At 49.5% G+C, this 24,946-nt stretch overlaps 1 protein-coding gene and 1 long non-coding RNA gene across 7 annotated transcripts in view; one reads left to right on the top strand and one right to left on the bottom strand.

The window, feature by feature from the left end:
• Nucleotides 1-24,946, bottom strand: part of LOC142311387 (regulator of G-protein signaling 9-binding protein-like) — a 79,506-nt gene that overhangs the window by 26,399 nt on the left and 28,161 nt on the right. For 2 of the 4 annotated variants that reach the window (XM_075349769.1, XM_075349766.1), the window contains exon 2: nucleotides 4,696-4,994. In XM_075349769.1, coding sequence (XP_075205884.1) covers nucleotides 4,696-4,960 — 265 coding nt within the window. In that variant the 5' untranslated portion in view covers nucleotides 4,961-4,994. Of the gene's footprint in view, nucleotides 1-4,695; nucleotides 4,995-5,296; nucleotides 5,382-6,084; nucleotides 6,357-24,946 lie in introns of those variants that run through there. The other 2 variants (XM_075349767.1, XM_075349770.1) reach the window with 2 other exon arrangements.
• LOC142311388 (uncharacterized) overlaps nucleotides 6,149-24,946 on the top strand; it is a 62,003-nt gene continuing 43,205 nt past the window's right edge. The window contains exon 1 of one of the 3 annotated variants that reach the window (XR_012754263.1): nucleotides 6,149-9,362. This is a non-coding gene — a long non-coding RNA (uncharacterized LOC142311388). Of the gene's footprint in view, nucleotides 9,717-10,959; nucleotides 11,247-24,946 lie in introns of those variants that run through there. The other 2 variants (XR_012754262.1, XR_012754264.1) reach the window with 2 other exon arrangements.

Below are 24,946 nucleotides of genomic sequence, written 5' to 3'. Positions count from 1 at the left end.
ATCTTGTCCTTTCCCTGAGTAATCACAGCAGTATCCTGTCCTTCCCCTGAGTAATCACAGCAGTATCCTGTCCTTCCCCTGAGTAATCACAGCAGTATCCTGTCCTTCCCCTGAGTAATCACAGCAGCATCTTGTCCTTCCCCTGAGTAATCACAGCAGTATCTTGTCCTTCCCCTGAATAATCACAGCAGCATCCTGTCCTTCCCCTGAGTAATCACAGCAGTACTTTGTCCTTCCCCTGAATAATCCCAGCAGCATCTTGACCTTCCCATGAGTAATCACAGCAGTATCTTGTCCTTCCCCTGAATAATCACAGCAGCATCCTGTCCTTCCCCTGAGTAATCACAGCAGTATCTTGTCCTTCCCGAGTAATCACAGTAGTATCTTGTCCTACCCCTGAGTAATCACAGCAGTACCTTGTCCTTCCATTGAGTAATCACAGTAGTATCTTGACCTTCCATGGAATAATAGCAGTATCCTGTCCTTCCCCTGAGTAATCACAGCAGGATCTTGTCCTTCCTTTTTCACATTAATTACAGTACAGACTCAGCCCTCATTTCCACATACAGCCCACCCATGTACACAGCAGCACTACTAGATGTGTGCTGTCTAGGTCTAAGCAGTAAAGCTCCACAACATTCTCTGTGTATGCTGTATAGGTGGATGCTGTCATTTTACCACTAGCCATTTTCCAGTTGACAAATGCAATAAAGGGTTGGAAGGAAGCTCAGTCAGCAGACTACATTTTTATAGATGCTTCTGTATAGCTTGGTTGCTCACAGGGTACCCACACCCCACACCCACAAAGCCAACATACTGATTTTGTCCAGACAAAAAAGGTGGAGCAGTGTAGGTAACTAAATAATTTGGATGCTATTCATCATTTGGGATTTTTTAAGTCACTTTTCCTCTTTATTTTTGTGAGAGTCACTGCCATTTTTTACACCAAATTCACTGAAAATGCTCTTTACTTTGGTCAGTACCAAAGCAAAAAAAAATCATTCGTTGCGCTAAAATGTTGCAAAAAAAAAAAAAAAATTGACAAAGTTTCAAAATGTACAAAAAAAATTAAAAAATCCCTGGAGTGGTGGGGAGAACTCGAGTACTTTTGCACATTTTTTGACTTTTAGAAAAGTCACAATTTATAAAATTGCACAAAAATATCTGGAAAGTCTCAACTGCGTCCAAATCAATGAACATAAAAAAAAAAACAGATGAAGATATAAAAAAAATGACTTTAAAAATGGCACCAATGAAAAAGTGAATATGGTACAGACCATAAAAAAGGTGCAAAACAATAAAACTCAACAAGAAACTGGTGAAAATCCGATAATGAACTGGGATTCGATATGTAAGTAGCTGTCTGGTCACCATAGTCTCCATCTGGATATAGAATGCAGTATACAAACCCCCAAACTCCGCTCAGGGGGACACAGAAACCGAGCTTACTGCACTCTACTGTATGAGAGAGTTGTTCAGTTTCCTAATCTGTCATCTAAATTTCCTGGTGTCTGCAAAACATTTTGATAAATCTGAAATATGTAGTAAAATATTTGCTTTAGGAATGTGCATATCTAATAATGGCAAAGCCTCTAAAGCCTCCAGATGCCATTAGTAATAACAAGCTGGAGGATCTGCCCTGCAGCCGTCATTATAGTGACATTTCTGGCTGGATGGAAGGAAGTGAAATCATTGTACCAGAGGAGTAAGCATCCAGTCTAAGGGCAGACGGCCGTAGAGTCAGTCATCCGAGAGAATCGGGCTGATTATGGAAATGACACTGATCAAACTATGATCAGAGTATGACCGGAGTGTCAGCATAGTATAAACAATTATCTCGGATGAGAGAATCGGAGCACACAATGAGAAGACGGAGAACAACATTTCTCCATCCTCTCCATTCTGTGAGTTCTTTGAAATCGGACTGCACTCAGATGTCATCCAAGTGCAGCCCGTTGATTTCCATGGACTCATTGACTTGCATGGCTGAGTGCAATCTGAGTATTGAATAAAATTCAGACATGGAGTGATTTTTTTTACACTGTCTGTCTGACGTTAAAAACCGGCATGTGAGAGGCCCCCTAGACTAACATTGGTCCGAGTGCAATCTAGTATTTTGTCGGATCACACTTGGACCTAAAATACGGTCGTCCACCCCTGTTCTAAAGGTGGACAGTCACCACAGATGCTTCAACAAGGACTTGATTCCTCTTTAGATGTTCTTGCTGACACTGATCTTGCTACGTTAGTAGATGCAGTGTTGGACTGGCTACCGGAGGAACCTCCAGTAATACCAGCTGCAGTTACCTGCACTGAACTCCGGAGCTGTCACCTGAGCTCCGGAGTGCAGCCTGGACTGAACTCGGGGTTTGCAGGACTGAACTTCAAGCGCCGAATGATTCCACAGGAATTGTGGTTCAGTTCATTGCAGCTGCTGACAGGCCGGGCTGAATTCCGAAGCAGCTGTGACATGAACTGAACCACAATCGCCGTGGAATCATTTGGTGCTCACGGTTCAGTCCTGCAAACCCCGAGTTCAGTCCAGGCTGAAATCCGGAGCTCAGGTGAGAGCTCTGGAGTTCAGTGCAAGTACACGTAACCGCGGCCAGGCCTGGTATTACTCGAGGATATATATATATATATATATATATATATATATATATATATATATATATATCTATCTATATATATATATATATATATATATAGTACAGACCAAAAGTTTGGACACACCTTCTCATTCAATGAGTTTTCTTTATTTTCAGGACTCTGAAAATTGTAGATTCACATTGAAGGCATCAAAACTGTGAATTAAAACATGTGGAATGAAATACTTAAAAAAGTGTAAAACAACTGAAAATATGTCTTATATTCTAGGTTCTTCAAAGTAGCCACCTTTTGCTTTGATTACTGCTTTGCACACTCTTGGCATTCTCTTGATGAGCTTCAAGAGGTAGTCACCGGAAATGGTTTTCCAACAGTCTTGAAGGAGTTCCCAGAGATGCTTAGCACTTGTTGGCCCTTTTGCCTTCGCTCTGCGGTCCAGCTCACCCCAAACCATCTTGATTGGGTTCAGGTCTGGTGACTGTGGAGGCCAGGTCATCTGGCGTAGCATCCCATCACTCTCCTTCTTAGTTAAATAGTGCTTACACAGCCTGGAGGGGTGTTTGGGGTCATTGTCCTGTTGAAAAATAAATGATGGTCCAACTAAAGGCAAACCGGATGGAATAGCATGCCGCTGCAAGATGCTGTGGTAGCCATGCTGGTTCAGTATACCTTCAATTTTGAATAAATCCCCAACAGTGTCACCAGCAAAGCATCCCCACACTATCACACCTCCTCCTCCATACTTCACTGTGGGAACCAGCCATGTAGAGTCCATCCATTCACCTTTTCTGCGTCGCACAAAGACACGGTGGTTGGATCCAAAGATCTCAAATTTGGACTCATCAGACCAAAGCACAGATTTCCACTGGTCTAATGTCCATTCCTTGTGTTCTTTAGCCCAAACAAGTCTCTTCTGCTTGTTGCCTGTCCTTAGCAGTGGTTTCCTAGCAGCTATTTTACCATGAAGGCCTGCTGCACAAAGTCTCCTCTTAACAGTTGTTCTAGAGATGAGAAGGTGTGTCCAAACTTTTGGTCTGTACTGTATTATAATATATATATATTATACACACATACATATACACATACACAGTACAACTTGGTCTCTGATCCGAGAATTTAAACAGAAGAATTCTGTATACACAGGGATGTATTTGTGCAGACGAATATTTTCCCTTACATATGCCTTGGTGGAGTCTCACCACGATAAATGCTTTAGCTGAGGTTTAAAAGTCTATTCTGGTTTAAGTAAATGATTACCTATGCACAGGATAGGTAATAACTGTTAGATCAGGCTGGATCCCACTGAGATCCTCACTGATTAGCCCTGCTCTTCTCCCCGCCTGCAGGATCCGGGTATATCTGAGCTCTACCACTCCATTTGGTGAAGACAACTCTATGATCTTCACATCTTAGCACCATAGATGTCATGTGGATTAGTAGAGCTTGTTGCTCAGTTCAACTGTTGGGACCCCCTAACATAATATGGCGGCATTACATCCTAGGTATGTGCCACTGCCCTGGTTCTCCCAGTATCACACTCACCAGTGCTTACACTCCGATGCCCTAACATAATGTGGCGGCATTACATCCTAGGTATGTGCCACTGCCCTGGTTCTCCCAGTATCACACTCACCAATGCTTACACTCCGATGCCCTAACATAATGTGGCGGCATTACATCCTAGGTATGTGCCACTGCCCTGGTTCTCCCAGTATCACACTCACCAGTGCTTACACTCCGATGCCCTAACATAATGTGGCGGCATTACATCCTAGGTATGTGCCACTGCCCTGGTTCTCCCAGTATCACACTCACCAGTGCTTACACTCCGATGCCCTAACATAATGTGGCGGCATTACATCCTAGGTATGTGCCACTGCCCTGGTTCTCCCAGTATCACACTCACCAGTGCTTACACTCCGATGCCCTAACATAATGTGGTGGCATTGCATCCTAGGTGTGTGCCACTGCCCTGGTTCTCCCAGTATCACACTCACCAGTGCTTACACTCCGATGCCCTAACATAATGTGGCGGCATTACATCCTAGGTGTGTACCACTATCCTGGTTCTCCCAGTATCACACTCACCAGTGCTTAGTTCAAAGGCTTTTTTCCTGCTCTCCTCCAGCTCCTCCCGTAGCCGAGGACAGTCCGACGTTCCCCCGACACACATCACCAGCTGCCGGTAACAGGCTGTCACCTTATTCAAGGAGTTATGAACCTTTTTACAGTCCGCAACTGTGCCATGCCCGCTGGCTTCTGTTGTGTGCCCACGTATTCCCCGCAGTGTTAATGTTCTGGCGATGGGGTGCAAGTGAGAGGGTGCCGGGCTGGCACCGTCCTGGACTGACATGCTTAATTTGTATCGTTCCTGGCATAGGGAGCACCTGGCAAATAAAACAAGAAAGAAATAACATCAGTATGTCGTTAAGATTGGAGGTCACATTCTATAAATCCTGAAATATTCAGCAGCCATTGGGGTAGACGGGAGCCATGCAGCTATAGACAGGAGCTGCTTCTTACAGCACCCATCAATCCACAGGAATCAATACAGCGCTAACAATGTGCCAGCACATAATGAGGATCGGGGGCGACTCGCAGCTTGTTGACATCTCCCATTGATGGGCTTACTATATTTACAGGGCAGTGACATACACGCGGCTTATCTGCCCACTGACCTCGTCCTTACCTCCTGCCTTCATTAATGGGCACTCGCTGCCCCGCGCCATGTTGTGGAATTGTATTCCTATATGAATAATACTGTCAGGACTAATCACTTGAGACCCAGTGCTGAAGTCTGCCGTTCATTGGCAGGCGGTCACAATGCCCGTCTGCATGCCATGTCTGCCCATTCATACAATCCTGGCTGCACGCGGATGATGCCACCCTCTGGGCAAACGCTTAAAGGGGTCATCCAGAATTAATAAATGTATGATTGCTGGCAGCGGTACCATAGTAGTGAATGGTCATGCAGACCCCCTCTTGTAATAATCAATCACCTATACTACTGAAATGTGATTATATATATAAGACACCCCCTTTAATCAATCACTTTCCACAATGAAAGGAGACTCAGAAGAGACAGAATGGGGTCATGTCAGCAGAGGGTGCACAGACTTCTGCAACAAACCCCGTCACATTGACAAAAACAAGCTGGTATTAGGGAATTGCCCATTATCTCATTAGTGGGGTGCCAGGGGGAGAAGTGCCATGAAGGAAAAAGCCGAAGGGTGAAGGATGTCCAGAAGAGAGGACCCCATGCCACCATTTCTGGCCAGTTGGATCCCAGTGGTCAGACCAGCACCATTCATGGCCAAATGTAGTGATGCTGCAGCCCATGCTGGCACATGAGCACACATACAGCGGGCACCTCCATCACCATGCACTGTGGAGCCATGCCTGGCAGACCTTTGAGGAGAATGTGCCAGACAGAGGACACATTTAACCCTGTCCTGCCCGCTGCTCCCCATCACTTACCTGCCCACGAGGGCACCTCAGCGGCGGCCGCTCACATCTCTCCCTGGGCCGAGGCTTAGCTGGAGTGTGAAGCTCAGGCGGTGTAATAGGATAATGGCAGCAAGCTGCTGCTCTGCTGACTAAAGCCTCATGGAGCCGGATCCCGGGAGAGCTCGTCCTTCCGTGTGGGAAATGTCCAGCACCGAGCACAGGGTCCGCCTCCGGAGCCGCAGCGCCCACAGCCGCCTATGGGAGGAGGCAACTGTCTCCACACTCCGCCATGCTGACACCTAGGAACAGCTCTGCTCAAGTGCTCACACATCAGGCGTGCGGCTGCCGGAGGACCACAACTCCTAGCACCATGTCTGCCGGCTGCTGGAGGACCACAACTCCTAGCACCATGTCTGCCGGAGGACCACAACTCCTAGCACCATGTCTGCCGGAGGACCACATCTCCCAGCACCATAGTCTGCCGGCTGCTGGAGGACCACAACTCCCAGCACCATAGTCTGCCGGCTGCTGGAGGACCACAACTCCCAGCACCACAGTCTGCCGGAGGACCACAACTCCTAGCACCATGTCTGCCGGAGGACCACATCTCCCAGCACCATAGTCTGCCGGCTGCTGGAGGACCACAACTCCCAGCACCATAGTCTGCCGGCTGCTGGAGGACCACAACTCCCAGCACCATAGTCTGCCGGAGGACCACAACTCCCAGCACGATAGTCTGCCGGCTGCTGGAGGACCACAACTCCCAGCACCATAGTCTGCCGGCTGCTGGAGGACCACAACTCCCAGCACCATAGTCTGCCGGAGGACCTCAACTCCCAGCACGATAGTCTGCCGGCTGCTGGAGGACCACAACTCCCAGCACGATAGTCTGCCGGAGGACCACAACTCCCAGCACGATAGTCTGCTGGAGGACCACAACTCCCAGCACCACAGTCTGCCGGCTGCTGGAGGACCACAACTCCCAGCACCATAGTCTGCCGGAGGACCACAACTCCCAGCACGATAGTCTGCCGGCTGCTGGAGGACCACAACTCCCAGCACCATAGTGTGCCGGCTGCTGGAGGACCACAACTCCCAGCACCATAGTCTGCCGGAGGACCACAACTCCCAGCACCATAGTCTGCCGGCTGCTGGAGGACCACAACTCCCAGCACCATAGTCTGCCGGCTGCTGGAGGACCACAACTCCCAGCACCACAGTCTGCCGGCTGCTGGAGGACCACAACTCCCAGCACGATAGTCTGCCGGCTGCCGGAGGACCACAGCTCCCAGCACCATAGTCTGCCGGCTGCTGGAGGACCACAACTCCCAGCACCATAGTCTGCCGGAGGACCACAACTCCTAGCACCATGTCTGCTGGCTGCTGGAGGACCACAACTCCCAGCACCATAGTCTGCCGGAGGACCACAACTCCTAGCACCATGTCTGCTGGCTGCTGGAGGACCACAGCTCCCAGCACCATAGTCTGCCGGAGGACCACAACTCCCAGCACCATAGTCTGCCGGCTGCTGGAGGACCACATCTCCCAGCACCATAGTCTGCCGGCTGCTGGAGGACCACATCTCCCAGCACCATAGTCTGCCGGCTGCTGGAGGACCACATCTCCCAGCACCATAGTCTGCCGGCTGCTTAAGGATGACAACTCCCAGCACCATAGTCTGCCGGCTGCCGGAGGACCACAACTCCCAGCACCATAGTCTGCCGGCTGCTGGAGGACCACATCTCCCAGCACCATAGTCTGCCGGCTGCTGGAGGACCACATCTCCCAGCACCATAGTCTGCCGGCTGCTGGAGGACCACAGCTCCCAGCACCATAGTCTGCTGGCTGCTGGAGGACCACAACTCCCAGCACCATAGTCTGCCAGAGGACCACAACTCCTAGCACCATGTCTGCTGGCTGCTGGAGGACCACAGCTCCCAGCACCATAGTCTGCCGGAGGACCACAACTCCCAGCACCATAGTCTGCCGGCTGCTGGAGGACCACATCTCCCAGCACCATAGTCTGCCGGCTGCTGGAGGACCACATCTCCCAGCACCATAGTCTGCCGGCTGCTGGAGGACCACATCTCCCAGCACCATAGTCTGCCGGCTGCTTAAGGATGACAACTCCCAGCACCATAGTCTGCCGGCTGCCGGAGGACCACAACTCCCAGCACCATAGTCTGCCGGCTGCTGGAGGACCACAACTCCCAGCACGATAGTCTGCCGGCTGCTGGAGGACCACAACTCCCAGCACGATAGTCTGCCAGCTGCTGGAGGACGACAACTCCCAGCACCACAGTCTGCCGGCTGCTTAAGGATGACAACTCCCAGCACCATAGTCTGCCGGCTGCCGGAGGACCACAACTCCCAGCACCATAGTCTGCCGGCTGCCGGAGGACCACAACTCCCAGCACCATAGTCTGCCGGCTGCTGGAGGACCACCACTCCCAGCACGATAGTCTGCCAGCTGCTGGAGGACGACAACTCCCAGCACCACAGTCTGCCGGCTGCTGGAGGACAACTCCCAGTGTGACGCCCTGGACAAGCCAGGTCGTCACAGAACTACACCAACACACCCCACAATAGGCACACCAAAGCCAAACACAAAATCCTTGTTGCCTTCCTCCAGGGGCTGATGTCCACACCAGGGGGTGGGCCAGGCGGTTGGTCCCGCCCACCGAGGAGTTCACAGTCCTCGAGGCGGGAAAAGGAAGCAGAGCAGAAAGAGTTTGAAGTTGAGGAGTGAGGAGTGAAGTGGTAGAGGAGCAGTCTGACGGCGTCTGGGTGTGTGGCCCGGACGGAACAGCAAGGTTGGCAGACGGTGGTGACAGTCTGCAGGAGAGGCTTATTGGAGCCAACCGTAAGGACCGTGGACGGGTGGTGGCCCGGCGGTACCGGATTGGCGAGCAAAGAGAAGCCAGCACCATCCGGCAGGGCTTACGGACCCCGACAAGGCTAGGAGTCGCCGTTGAATTTGTCAAATCCGTTAGCGAAGGTAACCTCCGGGGTTTCCCAGCAGTCAAGTCCCGATTGAAGGCAACCGCTCAAACCGTAAAGGGAAACAGTCACCGCCAAGGCTACAGTTCCCAGGGCCAGAGCTTGCGGGCAAAAGGGGCTCCCTCAGCATCCATCCAAGCTGGGGAGCGGGTTACCGGTGGGAAGCCATTGGAACCGTTTACACTACACAGGTGCAGGGAAAGGCAGTCACCATCAACCTGCCGGGAGGAGAAACACCGCAGCCGCCTGTGGGACCCGTCCATCCAGCTGTTTGTTTTACCGGAGACTTTGCATTCATCATTGGCTGAGTGAGTACCACCGTGCCGTGCGGCACCACGCTGCCCCCGCGACCCTGCACCTCACCAAGCCCCGTAACCCGCCTGCCATTCCTACCCAACCCCTCACCGGGCCCCGGGACAACCAACCCCCTAGCCACGGAGGGGAGAACCAACATCCAAGCTGCTCCCTGTCATCGCTCCCGGGATCCCCGTCCAGAGCAGCGGTGGTGTTACCAATCTCACCACAACCGTTGGATGGCGTCACGGACAATTTCCCTAAACCCAAACAACCCCCTTTCACTCACGGGCGAGGAGCGCCGCTCGAGTCCCCGGGATCCGGCACACCACCGAGCAGCAGCAGCAGTAGCCGGACCCGAGCAGTGGGTGAGTGCAGCGTCCCCTCCGCCCGCAACACCAGCACCATACTCTGCCGGCTGCTGGAGGACCACAACTCCCAGCACGATAGTCTGCCGGCTGCTGGAGGACCACAACTCCCAGCACGATAGTCTGCCGGCTGCTGGAGGACCACAGCTCCCAGCACGATAGTCTGCCGGCTGCTGGAGGACCACAGCTCCCAGCATCATAGTCTGCCGGCTGCTGGAGGACCACAACTCCCAGCACCATAGTATGCCTGCTGCTGGAGGACCACATCTCCCAGCACCATAGTCTGCTGGCTGCTGGAGGACCACATCTCCCAGCACCATAGTCTGCTGGCTGCTGGAGGACCACATCTCCCAGCACCATAGTCTGCTGGCTGCTGGAGGACCACAGCTCCCAGCACCATAATCTGCCGTCTGCTGGAGGACCACAACTCCCAGCACCATGGTCTGCTGGCTGCTGGAGGACCACAGCTCCCAGCACCATAATCTGCCGGCTGCTGGAGGACAACTCCCAGCACCATACTCTGCCGGGTGCTGGAGGACCACAACTCCCAGCACCATACTCTGCTGGCTGCTGGAGGACCACAACTCCCAGCACCCTAGTCTGCCGGCTGCTGGAGGACGACAACTCCCAGCACCATACTCTGCCGGCTGCTGGAGGACCACAACTCTCAGCACCATACTCTGCCGGCTGCTGGAGGACGACAACTCCCAGCATGATAGTCTGGAGGACCACAACTCCCAGCACCATACTCTGCTGGCTGCTGGAGGACCACAACTCCCAGCACCATACTCTGCCAGCTGCTGGAGGACCACAACTCCCAGCACCATAGTCTGCCGGCTGCTGGAGGACCACAGCTCCCAGCACCATAGTCTGCCGGCTGCTGGAGGACCACATCTCTCAGCACCATAGTCTGCCGGCTGCTGGAGGACCACAACTCCCAGCACCATAGTCTGCCGGCTGCTGGAGGACCACAACTCCCAGCACCATAGTCTTCCGGCTGCTGGAGGACCACAGCTCCCAGCACCATAGTCTGCCGGCTGCTGGAGGACCACAGCTCCCAGCACCATAGTCTGATGGCTGCTGGAGGACCATAACTCCCAGCATGATAGTCTGCCAGCTGCTGGAGGACCACATCTCCCAGCACCATAGTCTGATGGCTGCTGGAGCACCACAACTCCCAGCACCATAGTCTGCCGGCTGCTGGAGGACCACAACTCCCAGCACAATAGTCTGATGGCTGCTGGAGGACCACAACTCCCAGCACCATAGTCTTGACGGCTGCTGGAGGACCACAACTCCCAGCATGATAGTCTGCCGGCTGCTGGAGGACCACAACTCCCAGCATGATAGTCTGCCGGCTGCTGGAGGACCTCAACTCCCAGCTGTAGAACATATATCCTGCAAAACTCTGTGGGCATCAGAACATCAAACCCATGGAATCCTGGAGCAATTAGCACCACGGCAATTAGAGGCCTTAGAAGCAGAGACAGATTCTGGCAACAAGAAAGATCCTAGAAACAGAGAGAGATGGTAAATGCAGAGACAGATTCTGGAACCAGAAATAGATTCAGAAAGCAGAAACAGATCCTGGAAGCAGAGACAGATTCTGAAAAGAGAGACAGACTCTAGAAGCAGAGACAGATACTGAAAAGAGAGACAGACTCTAGAAGCAGAGACAGATTCTGAAAAGAGAGACAGACTCTAGAAGCAGAGACAGATTCTGAAAAGAGAGACAGACTCTAGAAGCAGAGACAGATTCTGAAAAGAAAGATAGACTCTAGAAGCAGAGACAGATTCTGAAAAGAAAGACAGACTCTAGAAGCAGAGACAGATTCTGAAAAGAGAGACAGACTCTAGAAGCAGAGACAGATACTGAAAAGAGAGACAGACTCTAGAAGCAGAGACAGATTCTGAAAAGAGAGACAGACTCTAGAAGTAGAGACAGATTCTGAAAAGACAGATCCTAGAAGCAGAGACAGATTCTGGAAGCAGAGACAGACCCTAGAAGGAGAAATAGACTCTAGAAGCAGAGACAGATTCTAGAAGCAAAGACAGATTCTACAAGCAGAGACAGACCCTAGAAGCAAAAGACAGATTCTGGAAGCAGAGACAAACCCCAGATGCAGAGTCAGATTCTATAAACAGAGACAGATCCTAGAAGCAGAGACAGATTCTGGAAGCAGGGACAGATCCTTAAAGCAGAGACAGACCCTAGAAGCAGGGTCAGACTTTAGAATCAGAGACAGACTCCTCTAGAAGCAGAGACAGACCCTAGAAGCAGGGACAGATTCTAAAAGTAGAGACAGATTCTGTAAGCATAAACAGACCCTAGAAGCAGAGATATTTTCTGAAAAGAGAGAGAGATCCTAGAAGGAGAGTCAGATTATGCAACCAGAGACAGATCCTAGAAGCAGAGACAGATCCTAGAAGCAGAGACAGAAACCAAGACAGATTCTATAAACAGAAACAGATTCTAGAGGCAGAGACAGACTCTAAAATCAGAGACAGACCCTAGAAGCAGAAACAGACTCTAGAAGCAGAGACATACTTCAGGCGCAGAGACAGATTCTATATACAGAGACAGATCCTAGAAGCAGAGACATTTTCTGAAAAGAGATCCTAGAAGCAGAGACATTTTCTGAAAGAGATAGATCCTAGAAGCAGAGTCAGATTCTGGAAACAGATCCTAGAAGCAGAGACCGATTCTGGAAGCAGGGACAGATCCTAAAAGCAGAGACAGAACCTAGAAGCAGAGACAGACTTTAGAAGCAGAGACAGACCCCAGAAGCAGAAACAGATACTGGAAGTTGAGACAGATTCTGCAAGCAGAGACAGACCCTAGAAGCAGAGACATTTTCGGAAAAGAGAGAGAGATCCTAGAAGCAGAGACAGCTTCTAGAAGCAGAGACAGCTTCTAGAAGCAGAGACCGCTTCTAGAAGCAGAGACAGCTTCTAGAAGCAGAGACGGATTCTAGAAGCAGAGACGGATTCTAGAAGCAGAGACGGATTCTAGAAGCAGAGACGGATTCTAGAAGCAGAGACGGACCCTAGAAGCAGAGACGGACCCTAGAAGCAGAGACGGACCCTAGAAGCAGAGACGGACTTTAGAAGCAGAGACGGACCCTAGAAGCAGAGACGGACCCTAGAAGCAGAGACGGACCCTAGAAGCAGAGACGGACCCTAGAAGCAGAGACGGACCCTAGAAGCAGAGACGGACCCTAGAAGCAGAGACGGACCCTAGAAGCAGAGACGGACCCTAGAAGCAGAGACGGACCCTAGAAGCAGAGACGGACCCTAGAAGCAGAGACGGACCCTAGAAGCAGAGACGGACCCTAGAAGCAGAGACGGACCCTAGAAGCAGAGACGGACCCTAGAAGCAGAGACGGACCCTAGAAGCAGAGACGGACCCTAGAAGCAGAGACGGACCCTAGAAGCAGAGACGGACCCTAGAAGCAGAGACGGACCCTAGAAGCAGAGACGGACCCTAGAAGCAGAGACGGACCCTAGAAGCAGAGACGGACCCTAGAAGCAGAGACGGACCCTAGAAGCAGAGACGGACCCTAGAAGCAGAGACGGACCCTAGAAGCAGAGACGGACCCTAGAAGCAGAGACGGACCCTAGAAGCAGAGACAGACTCTAGAAGCAGAGACAGACCCTAGAAGCAGAGTCAGATTCTAGAAACAGACATTCTAGAAGCAGAGACAAACCCTAAAAGCAGAGACATACTTTAGAAGGAAGCAGAGACAGACCCCAGAAGCAGAGACAGATTCTAGAAGTAGAGACAGATTCTGCAAGTAGAGACAGACCCTAGAAGCAGAGACAGATTCTGGAAGCAGAGACAGACCCTAGAAGCAGAGACAGATTCTGTAAGCAGAGACAGATCCTAAAAACAGAGAGAGACACTAGACACAGAGACAGACCCTAGAAACAGAGACAGACCCTAGAAGCACAAACAGACTCGTCTAGAAGCATAAACAGACCCTACGCTAGAAGCAGAGACAGACTAGACTAGAAGCAGAAACAGACTCTAGAAGCAGAGACAGACCCCCAGAAGCACAGACAAATTCTGAAAGCAAAGACAGATCCTAGGAGCAGAGTCAGATTCTGGAAACAAAGATAGATCCTAGAAGCAGAGACAGATTATGGAAGCAGAGACAGACCCCAGAAAGATAGACAGAACACAGAAGTAGAAACAGATTCTAGAAGCAGAGACCGACCGTAGAAATAGAGACAAATTCTGGAAGCAGAGACAGACACTAAATGCAGAGAGAGAAGCACAGACAGACTGGTCTAGAAGCAGATCAGTGTTAATCAATGGGTTGTTTACATGAACGTTTCTCCACACAGACCCCCAGTCTGAGGGGAAAAAATTGCAGCATATGCCAGCGTCATTGTTTGGTTTTTTTGCATGATATTCGCCCACAGATTTGAATAGGTGTGCCCCCCCAAAATAAATTTACCATCATCTGCATGCCATCCATTTTTAACAGATATTCCCCAGATCATCCACTTTTTACATATACATTTCAATTATTAACACAGGAAGTTATTTGGTCTTGTAAAGACACTTGGCAGATGAGATTTAATGTTGATAAATGTAAAGTAATGCACCTAGGACGGAATAATCCTATAACTGCGTATACATTAAATGGAAGTAAACTCGGGACTACAGAACACAAGAAGGACTTGGGTATTCTCATTACAAATAAGCTGAGCAGCAGCTCTCAATGTCAAGCAGCAGCTGCTAAAGCAAACAAGATTTTAGGGTGTATAAAAAGAGAGATTAGATCCAGTGATCCCAACGTATTGTTACCCCTCTATAAATCACTTGTAAGGCCACATCTGGAATACGGGATCCAGTTTTGGGCTCCACATTTTAAAAGGGACATTCAGAAGTTAGAGTCAGTTCACAGGCAGGCAACTAGACTACTACAAGGAATGGAAGGCCTCCCATATGATGACAGGTTGAAAAAGTTAGATATGTTTAGCTTAGAAAAAAGACGTCTCAGAGGAGATCTCATTTATATGTATAAATACATGTGTGGTCAATATAAAGGACTGGCACATGACTTATTTCTTCCAAAGACAATACTAAGGACCAGGGGGCACTCACTGCGAGTGGAAGAAAAGCGATTCCGGTAGCTAAATAGGAAAGGGTTCTTTACAGTTAGAGCAGTCAGACTGTGGAATGCCCTACCACCAGGGCCGTATTTGCCATTAGGCACTTGAGGGCATGTGCCTGGGGTGGCGCTTTCCAGGAGGGCGGCGCCCAAACCAAAACTTAAAAAAAAAATTATTTTTTTTGAATCTTCCTCCCTCCTCCAAACTCTTTATTAAATCCGGCGTCTTTTTGGAGGAGGAGGGAGGGGGCGCCGCAGTCATTTATAGTCGCGTCTATAACACGCGAATATAAATGAAACTGTGAGCGCGCCGGCACTTCCGGGGTCAGAGGAACTGGAATCAGCTCCCCGCCCCGACGTGCTGCCGTGCGCTCACAGTGCAGAGGTCACAGCAGCGTGAGGCAGCGCCGCGCAGAGGAGGATGGGAGATGGAGCCTCCGCCGAGGAAGATGTGACATGATAATCCTGCCACCGCGGAGAACGGGAGGTGCTGCCGCCGCCGCACAGGACTGGAGATGCCGCCTGGAGCAGGTAAGCGCTTTACAGCTGAAGACAGCGCCGAACAAGCAACCCGGGGGGGGCGCAACATGGAGGATGAGGGGGATGCAGCATGATGTGGGGGCGCAACATGGAGGATGGGGGGATGGAACATGATATGGGGGCGCAACATGGAGGATGGGGGGGATGAAGCATGATGTGGGGGTGCAACATGGAAGATGAAGCATGATGTGGGGGCGCAACATGGGGGATGGAACATGATGGTGGTGCGCAGCAGGAGGAATGGAGCAGAATGGGAAAATGGGGGGGAGGGAAAATGAGGGTGGTGGACAGTATAGTGAATGGGAGTTGCAGTATTGAGAATGAGAGGCATGGTATGGAGAATGGGAAAGCATGGGGGGTACTCTGTATGGAAGGGGAACCATGGTGGGCTTGCTATGGAGGGGGCTTGATATGGAGAAGGGGCAGCATGGGGAGCGCTCAGTTAGGAGCCTGGAAGGGCTCGGTATACAGAATGCGAAGCAGAAGGTTCATTATAGAGTGGGGACATCATGAGGGGGACAATGAAGTGGGGGCTGCATGGAGAGGTGGGGACAGTGGGGGTCATAGTTCATAAGTGAGGAAGGTCTGGAGGGTATAATTCAGTGGTGAGGACAGTGGGGTTTTCATTTGCGGGGGCAGTGTAGTGGGAATGTTATAGGAGAGAATGTGGAGGCCGTATACTATAAGTGGCACGGTGTGAGGTCATTCTTTGTGAAGTGAGCTCAGTGATGGGCAATTATTTATTCTTGGGCACAGCCTTGGGCTTACTTAGGGTGGTTACTCTTTAGTGAGGAGAATTATGAATCTGTCACCAGGTTTTTGCCACCTAATTTGAGAGCAGCATAATGTAGGGGCAGAGATCCTGATTCCAGTGTTGTCACTTACTGGGCTGCTTAGTGTACTTTTGATAAAATCACTGTTTAATCAGCAGTAGTTATCATTACAGGACTACTTGGTGTGCTGCAGAAATAAAGCTGGGTTCACACATCGCGACAGCGACAACGACGTCACTGTTACGTCACCATTTTCTGTGACGCAACAGCGACCTTGTAAGTCGCTGTTATGATCGCTGCTTAGCTGTTAAACACAGCAGACGCAGCAGCGATCATAACGGCACGCGTCACTGTGCTACATGTGCAGAGAGCCGCGCACACCGCCTAGCGCTGGCTCCCCTGCTCTCCTAGCTACAGTACACATCGGGTTAATTACCCGATGTGTACTGCAGCTACATGTGCAGAGAGCAGGGAGCCAACAGCCGGCACTGGCAGCGAGAGCGGCGGACGCTGGTAACGAAGGTAAATATCGGGTAACCAGGGAAAGGTCTTCCCTTGGTTACCCGATGTTTACCTTGGTTACAGCTTACCACAGCTGCCAGATGCCGGCTCCTGCTCCCTGCTCGCTTCATTTCGTCGCTCTCTCGCTGTCACACACAGCGATGTGTGCTTCACAGCGGGAGAGCGACGACCAAAAAATGAAGCTGGACATTCAGCAACGACCGGCGACCTCACAGCAGGGGCCAGCTCGTTGCTGGATGTCACACACAGCGACAGCGACGGGACGTCGCTGCAACGTCACAGAAAATGGTGACGTAGCAGCGACGTCGTCGCTGTGTGTGACACCACCCTAAGAAGAAACAGAAGTCTTTAAATTTGCCTAAGTATCTGTATATCCCATGGTCAATAATTAGCGATAATAAACGCTATAGTGCACATAAAAAGTTTTATTAGACACAAGGTACATGGGGTATATAATAAAACATACAGGACAGGATGTGACAATGACAGGCCACATGCAGGGTCATTCATATACTGTCTCCTGATATACAAAGTGCTGAGTGTTAGATCCAAGCTGATACATGAAACAACTAGCAGCCTTTACTTAAAGCAGTGTACTGACCAGAGTCAGATAATCACAGGCTAGAAAAACAGTGAGCCATAGAGAACCACACCAGCACTGGCTAGCAGTACAGGGAGCCATAGAGAACCACAACAGCACTGGCTAGCAGTACAGGGAGCCATAGAAAACCACACCAGCACTGGCTAGCAGTACAGGGAGCCATAGAGAACCACAACAGCACTGGCTAGCAGTACAGGGAGCCATAGAAAACCACAACAGCACTGGCTAGCAGTACAGGGAGCCATAGAGAACCACAACAGCACTGGCTAGCAGTACAGGGAGCCATAGAGAACCACAACAGCACTGGCTAGCAGTACAGGGAGCCATAGAAAACCACACCAGCACTGGCTAGCAGTACAGGGAGCCATAGAGAACCACAACAGCACTGGCTAGCAGTACAGGGAGCCATAGAGAACCACAACAGCACTGGCTAGCAGTACAGGGAGCCATAGAAAACCACAACAGCACTGGCTAGCAGTACAGGGAGCCATAGAGAACCACAACACCACTGGCTAGCAGTACAGGGAGCCATAGAAAACCACAACAGCACTGGCTAGCAGTACAGGGAGCCATAGAGAACCACAACAGCACTGGCTAGCAGTACAGGGAGCCATAGAAAACCACACCAGCACTGGCTAGCAGTACAGGGAGCCATAGAGAACCACAACAGCACTGGCTAGCAGTACAGGGAGCCATAGAAAACCACAACAGCACTGGCTAGCAGTACAGGGAGCCATAGAGAACCACAACAGCACTGGCTAGCAGTACAGGGAGCCATAGAAAACCACAACAGCACTGGCTAGCAGTACAGGGAGCCATAGAGAACCACAACAGCACTGGCTAGCAGTACAGGGAGCCATAGAGAACCACAACAGCACTGGCTAGCAGTACAGGGAGCCATAGAAAACCACACCAGCACTGGCTAGCAGTACAGGGAGCCATAGAGAACCACAACAGCACTGGCTAGCAGTACAGGGAGCCATAGAAAACCACACCAGCACTGGCTAGCAGTACAGGGAGCCATAGAGAACCACACCAGCACTGGCTAGCAGTACAGGGAGCCATAGAAAACCACAACAGCACTGGCTAGCAGTACAGGGAGCCATAGAAAACCACAACAGCACTGGCTAGCAGTACAGGGAGCCATAGAAAACCACAACAGCACTGGCTAGCAGTACAGGGAGCCATAGAGAACCACACCAGCACTGGCTAGCAGTACAGGGAGCCATAGAAAACCACACCAGCACTGGCTAGCAGTACAGGGAGCCATAGAAAACCAATAGGGGGAGATCGCATGTGGCCTGTCATTGTCAAGTCCTGTCCTGTATGTTTTATTATATTCTATACCCCATGTACCTTGTGTCTAATAAAACCTTTTATGTGCACTATAGCGTTTATTATCGCTAATTATTGACCATGGGATATACAGATACTTAGGCAAATTTAAAGACTTCTGTTTCTTCTTATTTGTGCATTCCTATTGAAGTTGTTGCCTTTCACTCCTAATGAAGCCCATATACACTGCTCTGTTTTCCTTAATCTTGGTGTGCTGTAGGTAGTCCAGCATATTCATGAGCTCTGTATAACTGCGAGATCTGCAGCAGAGAAAATGACAGCAAACAGCTCAGTAAGTGACACATTGCTAGAATCAGGGGCTCTGTCTCTACATTATGCTGCTCTCAGAGGGGGGAGAAAAAACCTGGTGACAGATTCCCTATACGGGCAGCATTGCAGTATGTGCTGCAGCAGACCAAACAAGAGGGGAGTCTTGGGAGACGCAGGACAATGTGTTGCTAAGAGCGATGACATTTTACTTTTACTCCCAAAATGCCAATTAATCTGCATACACATTTATACAGGGGACGTCGCTCTGGCATGTACAGTTTTAACTTAATATTTTATTATATATATGCAGACTGTTCTGTGCACCCTGTTGCGGCCGGTGTCTTGGTGCAGCGGTGCACTATTTGCATATTAAAGACAGTCCCTCGTCCTTAGGTGAGAGTCAGTGCTGTCTAAAATCACTTAGCATTTCTGCACGTGTCCTGACACTGGAGGAGCAGAGTAGCACTCCAAGTGTCAGTGTGGGTGCGCACGCAATGTGACTGCAGTGCCAGTGTGGGTGCACGCAATGTGACTGCAGTGCCAGTGTGGGTGCACGCAATGTGACTGCAGTGCCAGTGTGGGTGCACGCAATGTGACTACAGTGCCAGTGTGGGTGCACGCAATGTGACTGCAGTGTCTGCGTGGGTGTGCATGCAATGTGACTGCAGTGTCTGCGTGGGTGTGCATGCAATGTGACTGCAGGTTTGTTCAGACACCTGGTTGCTGCCTGTATTTGACTGCAGATTCAATAAGGAGGAGGGTTCTTGAGGTGAGCAGACAACACATCACAGCGCCGTGTCCCCCTCCTCACTGTAGTGTGCTGCTGTGCTCCTCCTGTGCTGTGTGCACACCCGCACTGACGCTTGGAGTGTGCCGCTGTGCTCCTCCTGTGTTGTGTGCACACCCGCACTGACGCTTGGCGTGTGCCGCTGTGCTCCTCCTGTGTTGTGTGCACACCCGCACTGACGCTTGGAGTGTGCCGCAGTGTTGGGTGCGGTGCAGTCAGGAGATCTGGTGTTACGGTGCTCACTCTCACCAATGGATCACTATTAATCAAGACAAAGGCCTGGCTAGTATTTTCCTATATTCGGTGGTAATGGTGCACCCAGGCTTAGGCCGCGCAGAAATGTCCTAATTTTCATATCAAATAAATGTGGCTTTTTCAGTGAATATTAAAGGGGACCTGTTACACCATTTTTCAATTTTAAACTGCCCCCAATGTCTTGTTAGTGACGCAATGTTAAGTGATGCACATTTTCTGACTAACAAGACAATGGAGCAGTTTAATATTAAAGGTCGTGACCAGTTCCTTTTAAGCTAAACTATATGGGTGGGATTATTTCTCCACAGATCATGTCCCCCATATAAATATTTCCGCAGTCTAGGTGTCATTTTGGGGTGACAGATTCCCTTTCAGTCAGCTTAAAAATCATCTCACCTGACGAATGAAAGTTTTTCGCTCGTGCATCGTGTGATGGACACTGTTTAGATAAATCAGTTTCCCATCTTTGGCTGCAGTGTTAATGCTGCTTTTAAAGGAGTTTTCTCACATTGGAAACTTACCCCCTATCCTTGGGATGGGGAATAACTTTCCAATCGCTGGGGGTCCGACTACCGTGGCCCCAAGTGTTTCCGAGAACCATAACATGAAGGCAGAATGGATTCCGGGAGTAAAATTTCATAGTCCTGTCTCCTGAGCTGTGCACGTAAGAGGTCTTTTGAGCAATTGGTGGGGGTTTCAAGTCCTACCCCATGATGCCCCTTCTCCCTACTGAGCCCACCTCTGCCCTACTAATCTCCTCAGAATTAATGGACCTAAACATATAAGATCTCCTCCAAAGGTTAATTCTACTGCCTGGGACTAATCAGTATTGTGGTTCTTATATGGTCCACAGTCTAATGATGGCTGGTACCATTGTTAAGGACATACTGGGAGTTGTACGTTAATGCAATACATATATGTATATGGGTCTAACCTGACACTGCACTTGATTGCTGTACGAAGTTGGCAATGTATTCATGTACTGATGGTGGTTTTGGTGATGTATTATTGTCTTTAGGGTGGGTTTGGTGATGTATTATTATATTTAGGGTGGTTTTGGTGATATATTACTGTATTGACAGTAGTTCTGTTGATGTATTACTGTACTAACTGTGGTTTTGGTTACGTATTCTTGTATTTAGTGTGGTTTTAGTTATGTATTACTGTACTGATAGTGGTTCTGGTGATAGTCATGTGGCTGTTGTAATCTTTACCTTATCAGTCTTGATCCTAAAACATAGGGTCAGCGTGCTGGACTAAAAAATACAGCTATCTGCATGTCTGTCAGCCGAATAAGTAATAGACTAAAGCTCCCATAAAGTATAGTCTGATCTTTCAGTCGACAGCTATCTTGCTCGGCTCTTCCATATACAGGAGCACTCATTCTGCCAAGTGTTTGTGTTCTTTATTAGAGCCGCTGCTGGACATCTCCGGCAGCAGCTTATCATTTAGAGGATAATAGGATCTACACTCCGTAATCGGACATGCTGGATCCTTATTCCCCCCCGACAATCAGAATTGAGAGCCCCCATACACATTGGGCTGTCAGCAGAACCTGTCGATATTGGCGGGTTTAGACCACTTTAGGTTAATGTGTATGCAGGTCTTAACTACTATCTGAAGGCTATGGGCTCTATCAGGGCATGTGCACACGTCTTGTAGTTGTCTGTGAACCCCCGGAATTATTCAGACAGAATATGCTTCAGGACAGTCATCATTTTATCCGGAAGCAAATATTTATTTTTTTTGCTGTTGCTTCTTGGTTGTTTTTTCCAACATCTTTTAGCTACTGGATTTTACTTATTTTTTTTAAATGAACTAGTAAGCGGCATCCAAGAAGCAGCCGCCATATAATGGACCGGTCACTGTCAGCCGCTTCCTGTCTGAGGAAACCTGACGCGCTTAAAAACTCCAAAGACTGAACATATGGACAGCAAGTGGTTTTTACATTGCAGTGTATGAGTTCATTTCTTTAATATTTAGAGTTTGGGTTTTGGGCAGGTTACAGGGTGGATCTGTCTGAAAACAAAATGCTGTGTGCACATACCCGTAATCTGACTGATCAGAAGGGGGCGCCACCACTGTCAGTGCCTAGGGCAGCATAAACCCCAAATACGGCCCTGCCTACCACAAGAGGTAGTATTGGCAGATACAGCTTTTAAAAAAGGGCTGGATGATTTCCTCAGTACACACAACATTGTTGGTTATAAATTACTTAGGCTACTTTCACACATCCGGTTTGAGCAGTGCGGCTCAATCCGGCTGTGAAACCTATGCAACGGATGTGGCGAAAACACCGCATCCTTTGCATAAGTTTTTACATGCGGCCCGTCCGTTTTTTTCCGGTTGCGGCATGCTACTGAGCATGCGCAGTGAAAGAAACCGCATGCGTCGGCCGGATGCGTTTTTTCCACATCGCGCCGCATCCGGCGTCCATAGGCATGCATTGAAAAATGCGCAGCAGCGGCCGGACGCGGCGCGATGCGTTTTTTTTTGCCGGGCAAAAAACGTGCCAGGGAACGTTCCATCCGGCCGCGGCATCGGCTAAATCTGCCGCATGCGGCAAAAACCGGACCGAACGCAAGCCCATGCGGCACAATACGGCACTAATGTAAGTCTATGCAAAAAAACCCGTAACCGGCGGCCAAAAAAACGATTACGGTTTTTCTGCAGAGCGCCATATTGTGCCGCAGAGCAAAAACCGGATGTGTGAAAGTAGCCTTAGTGACAAAATGTAGAACTGGTGGAGGAAGGTTGGTCTAGATCAGGGGTCTTAAACTCGTCAGAGTAAGTGGGCCGCACATAAAAAAAATTGAAGGCAGAGGGCCGCATTCCTTTCAAATTTAGTAAAATACAATATAATTGTTAATCAATTATTTCAACTATTATAACAATGCTACATTAGTATGCGCTGAGAATCAAAAATACCGTGAAGCGAAACGTCATTTTTTTATATTATTTATTTGTCAAAGAGAGTGGGCATCTGTGATTGGCTTCAGCATCAAAATGTATAAGCAGATTCCAGGTTATTCCAACAGCCAAGCACAGACACTCATTCTCTGTAACAGCATCTGTGATTGGCTGTTGGGTCTGTCACACATAGTAGTGTAAAAAGAAATACATTAAAAAAATGACATAGCGCTCCACAGTATTTTTGATTCTCAGCGCAGATAAAGCGGACAGCTACGGGCTGCCACCCCCAGCTGCCTGCCTTTACCTTAGCTGGCAATCAATATACAGGGAAGCCCAATTGTTTTTTAATTAAATAATGAAAAAAAAAATGCGTGGGCTCCTGCCATATTTTGATCACCAGCCAGGTAAAACCAGACAGTTGAGGGCTGGGACTCTCAGCGTGGTAAGGCCCAAGCATTTTGGGCTCCCCACGCTGAAAATCGCAGCCCACAACCACCCCTGGAAATGGCGCATTCATCAAAGCGCCATTTCCAGGTGCTTTACCTGGCTCTTCCAGTGTCCCTGGTGGCAGTGGCACGCTGGGTAATAATGGGGGTAATACCAGCTTTGTATTCTCAGCTGGTAGTAAACCCGAAATTCATGGCGTCATGTCAAATTAGATGTAACCACCATGAATTTCTAGTAAACAGTGAAAAAACACAACACAGAGAAAAATATTTTTATTAGAAATTAAACAAAAAACACATTTAGGGACTTCCCTCTGACGTAGTCCAAAGTCAATGTCAGCTCAGCTTCATCGCTCTGAACAGATGAGCATCTGTCCAGACCGACAAGAAGGCTGGGACCAAAAGTAACATTTTCCAGTCTTCCAGTCACCATCATCATCAAAATCATTTTTATCATCATCATACACACACAGCCACCATCATCATCATACAAACACACACGGCAATCATCATTATCATTATACACACACACAGCCAACATCATCATCATACACAGCCATCGCCATCATCATCATCGTCACTCACACACAGCCACCACCACGATCATCATCAGTCACACACAGCCACCACCACGATCATCATCAGTCACACACAGCCACCACCACGATCATCATCAGTCACACACAGCCACCACCATCATCATCATCAGTCACACAGAGCCACCACCGCCATCATCATCAGTCACACACAGCCACCACCGCCATCATCATCAGTCGCACACAGCCACCACCACCATCATCATCAGTCACACACAGCCACCACCGCCATCATCATCATCATCATCAATCACACACAGCCACCACCGCCATCATTATCATCAGTCACACACAGCCCCCACCACCATCAGTCACACACAGCCACCACCGACATCATCATGATCAGTCGCACACAGCCACCATCACTATCATCAGTCACACAGAGCCACCACCGCTATCATAATCATCATCATCATCAACACACAGCCATCATCATCTACACACACACACACACACACACACACACATACAGCCATCATCATCACCATCAACACATACAGCCATCATCATCAACACACACAGCCATCATCATCATCAACACACAGCCATCATCATCATCATCATCCACACACAGCCATAATCATCCACACACACATACACAATCATCACCACCATCAAGACACACAGCCATCATCACCATCAACACACACAGCCATCATCATCCACACACACATACAGCCATCATCATCACCATCAACACACACAGCCATCATCATCCACACACACACACACACACACACACACAGCCATCATCATCACCATCAATACACACAGCCATCATCATCATCAACACACACAGCCATCATCATCCACACACACATACACGATCATCATCACCATCAACTCACACAGCCATCATCACCATCAACACACAGCCATCATCATCCACACACACATACAGCCATCATCATCACCATCAACACACACAGCCATCATCATCATCAACACACAGCCATCATCATCCACACACACATACAGCCATCATCATCACCATCAACACACACAGCTATCATCATCCACACACACATACAGTCATCATCACCATCAACACACACAGCCATCATCATCATAC

Source organism: Anomaloglossus baeobatrachus, chromosome 5 (assembly GCF_048569485.1).
Source record: "Anomaloglossus baeobatrachus isolate aAnoBae1 chromosome 5, aAnoBae1.hap1, whole genome shotgun sequence".
Taxonomy (NCBI): domain Eukaryota; kingdom Metazoa; phylum Chordata; class Amphibia; order Anura; family Aromobatidae; genus Anomaloglossus; species Anomaloglossus baeobatrachus.
The sequence above is the reverse complement of the archived record's forward strand: the minus strand, read 5'-3'. Positions and strand labels throughout refer to the sequence as shown.